The 5371-nt window shown below is 34.4% G+C and overlaps 1 protein-coding gene across 1 annotated transcript in view; it reads right to left on the minus strand.

Moving 5' to 3' along the window:
- SLC44A5 (solute carrier family 44 member 5) overlaps window positions 1–5371 on the minus strand; it is a 123079-nt gene that overhangs the window by 4211 nt on the left and 113497 nt on the right. Inside the window, exons 17-20 of the mRNA XM_015595072.1 lie at window positions 2207–2310; window positions 1077–1150; window positions 400–470; window positions 194–282 (exon numbers count right to left, since the gene is read on the minus strand). Coding sequence (XP_015450558.1) covers window positions 194–282; window positions 400–470; window positions 1077–1150; window positions 2207–2310 — 338 coding nt within the window. The remainder of the gene's footprint in view (window positions 1–193; window positions 283–399; window positions 471–1076; window positions 1151–2206; window positions 2311–5371) is intronic.

A 5371-nucleotide genomic window follows, 5' to 3' on the forward strand; every position in this document is an offset into this window, starting at 1 on the left:
GCAAGGAAGTCCCTTTGCAAACCAAGAAGACAGCCCTCACCAGTAATCAAATCCGTGGGCTCCTTTATCATGTACGTCTTAGGCTTCAGAATGTGAAAAATAAATTCCTGTTGTTTAAGCCACCTAGTCCATGGGTGTTATAGCAGGATATTTTGTTATAGCAGCCCAGACTGACTAAGACACCAGCTCTTACCAGCAAAGGTACCCAGTAGTAATTTAAAGATGTTGGTCCTTCTAGAATCATTGGGATTCTTTGTGTGAAGAGTAAAAAGGCCAGGATACCTACATTGAAAAGACAGAATGTGTATATTTTGCATTTGTAAAGGAATATAGCTTTTCATAGTACAGGAGTTTTTCTAAGCACCTTGTAAACTTTTTATTATTTTTATTATTACTTACCTATACACCCAGCAACTAGCATTTTCCCCAGGATGAGTACAAAGTCTGTAACTTTATCCATAATTGCAACTCTGAAAATCAGAAACACACAAAATATAATATTTTGTTTAAGTAACATGTGTTACTTGAAATTTATAAGAGTAAATAATTCATTATTTCATTTTGATATATCTTTGCTTGGTGTTTGGTAAATCCAAAAAATGAAGGTAGAATTCAGGGATGAAGTTCTGACTTATTTTTGATGAAGTCAACAGAAGGCGGCATTGTAGGGCTGTTGGGAGCTATTGGTGGTATCATCCTCCCTAATTTGAGGCCTACAGACATCCTGAAACCTAAGGATGCTGCATTTGTTCTCTGATTTTGTTGCTCAGACTCTGTCGATTTGGGAAGGGGAAAATGGTCAGAGACAGGATGACAATGTTCATGTGGGGAATTTCTTGAGCAGAGGAGATAATAAAAATGAATAAATGCCAATGGGTGTAAAGACATGGATGATGGAAGCAACAATTCTAAGATATAAAAAGAAATGAATGATGTAAGAGAGATTTAAATTTATCAAATTAAAAGACAATGTTCATATCTAAAAAGACCACCAACACTTTAATAACAACATGGAAAGTATGTGATGCTCAAGGTTCACCAAATAATCCATTGCAATGCTCAACTTCATTACTTACTTTAAAATATTTCTTATCAGCAGATTGAAAGCATCTCTTGCTGACCTGCAGAAGCTTTTGCCATGTATTGCAATCTGAGGAAGATAGTTATTATTCTGGAGTCAGTAACGTACCCTAACAAGACCAACAGACAATCCAACAACAGGAAAACAAATTAATTCTGTCATCCATACAGCTACTCTCATTCTTCTTTCCAACATCTGGGTTTGTGGGAGGACTTGAAACTATATGTCCTCAACTCTGCACAATCTTCAGGGTTGTTGACAATAAGGTCTGCTTTAGATACTATACACCCTTAACATCCATGGGTATTAGACAACTTCAAACAGAGGAAGTAGGTCTTTTTCTCAAACTCTAGGACATGGTTTCTCTCTCTGAAATGTTTGGCCAGGGTTTATTGCTGAATGGATTAAATGCTGTAGTGGTCATATTTAAAATTACTTTCAGGAAACCCAATGCCTTTCAATACACTTGATTTACTGATTTAAAGGTACAATACAATATTCTTGCTGGAAGTAAATTAATAACTATTTGAATATCCAGGACTATTTGAATCTCCATGACCATTTGAATCATCCCTGCAAGACCCTGAGTCACTGATAATAATAAGCAAGTGTCATTAGGTTGTGGATGCTAAATTTTAGAATTGTATTTTTGCATACTCTATATTTTAAAATCTCTTTAGAAGACTTTATAGGCAATGCATTTAGTTAGGCACTGTCAATGCCCACACATTTCAACCTAAAATTCATAAAAAGGAACTGACCCTTCCTTAAAAACATGCAAATCCCAGAATTAGAAAGATATTTTCTTCTCAGAGTGAAACATAGACTAGGTAAACCTTCCTCTCACTACACAATGTCAAAGACACGCAAAGTCATTTTCAAACCAGCACATTTTTAAATTTCTAAGGGAAATAATATTTTCCTGCTCCAAAAAGATAGTGAAGGTAATAATGAAATACTATCTCAACTAGGAAAACATAACTCTGAATCATACATTGAATTCACAAATCTTTATATCCACACGGTGATAAATTCAACTGCATGATGTAAACGTGTGTCAAAGATGGAAATGTAGACATGGAGTTTGGGGTTTGCAAAGTAGTAAATAAAAAATAATCTATTTACCATAACATAGGCATTTCTGTTCAAAAACTTCACCACTTTTTCCAAACACCAGAAACAGCATTTCAGGCAGCATTGTAGAAATTTAGAAATGTTGTTCTGAGACTCTATGAGGAGATATTTAAATCTATTAATGATCTGCAACTAAACTCTATGAATCAAAAAAAAAATTAAAAAACTTAAATGGCTTTAAAATTTTTAACTGCAATAAAATATACATAAAATTTACCATTTTAACCATTTTTAAGTATAGAATTCAATAGCATTAAGTACATTTATAATGTCGTGCAACCATCACTATCCATTTCCAAAACTTTTCATTCATCTTAAATAGAAATTCTGTGCCCAATGAAACAATAACGCCTCAATCTTCCCTTCACCATCCCCCATCCTGTTACCTCTGTTACACTTTCTGTCTGTTTGAATTTGCCTCTTCTGGATACTTCATAAGTGGAATTACATAATATTTGTCCTTTTGTGTTTTACTTATTTCACTTAGCATAAAATGTCCAAGGTTCATCATTTCATTCCTTTTTAGAACTGAATAACTTCCCATTGTTTATGTGTGTGTGTATTTATGTGAGTGTATATATGTATGTGTGTGTATATATATATATATGTATGTGTGTACATATATATATATATGTCACATTTTGTTTATCCTTTTATCTGTTAATGAAAATTTGGGTTGTGTCTATCTTTTGGCTACTGTCAATTATGCTGCTATGAACTTCAGTGCTCAAGTATCAGTTCGAATCCTTGCTTTCAATTCTTTTGAGTATGTATGTACCTAGTAGTGAAATTGCTGATCATATGGTGATCCTATTTTTAACCTTTTGAGGAATCGGCATACTTTTTTCCACAGTGGTTATACCATTTTACATTTCTACCAACAATACACAAGGGTTCTAATTTATTCTCACCCTATAAACACTTATTATTTTCCTTTTTTTTTTTTTTTGGTAGTAGTCATTCTAATGGATGTAAAGTGGTACCTCATTGTGGTTTTGATTTGCATTTCCATAGTGACTAATAGTGAGCATCTTTTCATGTGCTTATTAACCATCTGTATATATTGTTTGGAGCAATGCACATGCAAATCCTTTGTGAGAGACCAAGATGATGGTGATACAGGAGGCTCTTGAACTTCTCTCCTCCTGCAGATGTACTAGATGTACAGCTACACATGGAGTAATCTCCTCTAAGAGAAATCCAGAAACTAGCTGAGTGATTTCTACACATTAGGCAACCAAGAAAATACCCACATTGAAATAAGTAGGAAAGGCTGAGGTACATTCCCCTTAAACCTTAACCCACACACAAGATCATACAATTGAGATGATATATCCTATCCTCAGCTTCTCCCTGAGTGAAGGGTTTGGACAGTACATCTAGGATTCCAACTTTTAAGGCTCCCACCCAAGGAATGGGTCCTCAGAACACTTAGCTCTGAAAGCAAATAGGTCTTGCATTCATGAGTCCGACAGGACTATAGAAAACAAAAAAGAAGTCTTATTTGTTTGTTTGGTTGGTTGGTTTGGTTTGTGACTTTTATTTTATTTTATTTTTTAAATTTTAACAAATATTTTTATTTTTTATTCTTTTATTTTTTTACATTTTACCCTTTTATTTTTTCCCTTCCCCCTACCCCCCTCCCTTCTGGTAACCACTAGTCTACAGTCCATGTCCATGAGTCTCTGTTTGTTTGCCCTGTTCATTTGTTGCTTTTAGATTTATATCCCACATATAAGTGATATCATATGATTTTCAACTTTTTCTGTCTGGCTTATTTCGCTTAGTATGACTATTTCAAGGTCCATCCATGTTGTTGCAAATGGCAGTATTTCATCTCTTCTTACGGCTGAGTAATATTTCATTGTATATATGTACCACAGCTTCCTCAGCCATTCTTCTATCATAGAACACTTCGGTTGCTTCCATGTCCTGGCCACTGTGAATAATGCTGCTATGAACACTGGAGTGCAAATATCTTTTCAGATATCGGAGGCATTCTTTAAAAATATTTTCCCATTCGGATAGTTGTCTCTTTACTTTGTTGAGGTTTCTTTTGCTGAGCAGAAGCTTTTTAGTTTGATGTAGTCCCATTCATTTATTTTTGCTTTTACTTCCCTTGCACTTGAGGTCAAATTCATAAAATCCTCTTTAAGTCCAAGGTCCATGAATTTAGTTCCTATGCATTTTATTGTTTCAGGTCTTATATTCAGGTCCTTAATCCATTTTGAGTTGATTTTAGTGTGTGATAGACAACAGTCTAGTTTCTGCATTCTTTTGCAGGTGGTTTTCCAGTTTTCCCAGCACCATTTACTGAAGAGGATTTCTTTCTCCAATGTATGTTTTTGGCTCTTTTATCGAAAATCATATGCTCATATAAATATGGGTTTACTTCTGGACTCTCAGTTCTGTTCCACTGGTCTGTGTGTCTGTTTTTCTGCCAATACCATGCTGTTTTCATTACTGTCACTTTGTAGTATAATTTGAAGTCGGGCAAAGCAATGCCTCCAGCTTCGTTCTTTTTTTTTCTCAGGATGGTTTTGGCAGTTAGGAGTCTTTTGCGCTTCCATACAAATCTGAAGATTTTTTGTTCTATTTCTTTAAAAAATGCCAATGAGATTTTGATGGGGATTGCATTAAATCTGTATAATGCTTTAGGTAATAAGGTCATTTGAACTATGTTGCTTCTTCCAATCCAAGAGCACAGAATATTTTTCCATTTCTTTGTATCTTCTTTGATTTCTTTTAATAAGATCTATAGTTTTCATTATATAGGTCCTTCACATGTTTCATTAAATTTATTCCTAGGTTTTTATCTTTTTGTTGCAATTGCAACAGGAATTACTTTTTCCACTTTTTTTTCTGACACTTCATTATTTGGGTATAGGAATGCTATGTATTTTTGACATTGATTTTATATTCAGAAACTTTACTATATATATTTGCTTATTGTTTCTAGTAGTTGCAGAGTCTTTAGGGTTTTCTATATAGAGAATCATGTCATTCGTAAATAGTGACAGTTTGACTTCTTTGTTTCCTATTTAGATACCTTTTATATCTTTCTGATTGCACTCGCTAAGACCTCCAGTGTTATACTGAATAACAGTGGTGATAGTGGACAGCCTTGCCTCGTTCCTGATCTTAGAGGCAAGGGGT

Source organism: Pteropus alecto, unplaced genomic scaffold (assembly GCF_000325575.1).
Source record: "Pteropus alecto unplaced genomic scaffold, ASM32557v1 scaffold25, whole genome shotgun sequence".
Lineage (NCBI taxonomy): Eukaryota > Metazoa > Chordata > Mammalia > Chiroptera > Pteropodidae > Pteropus > Pteropus alecto.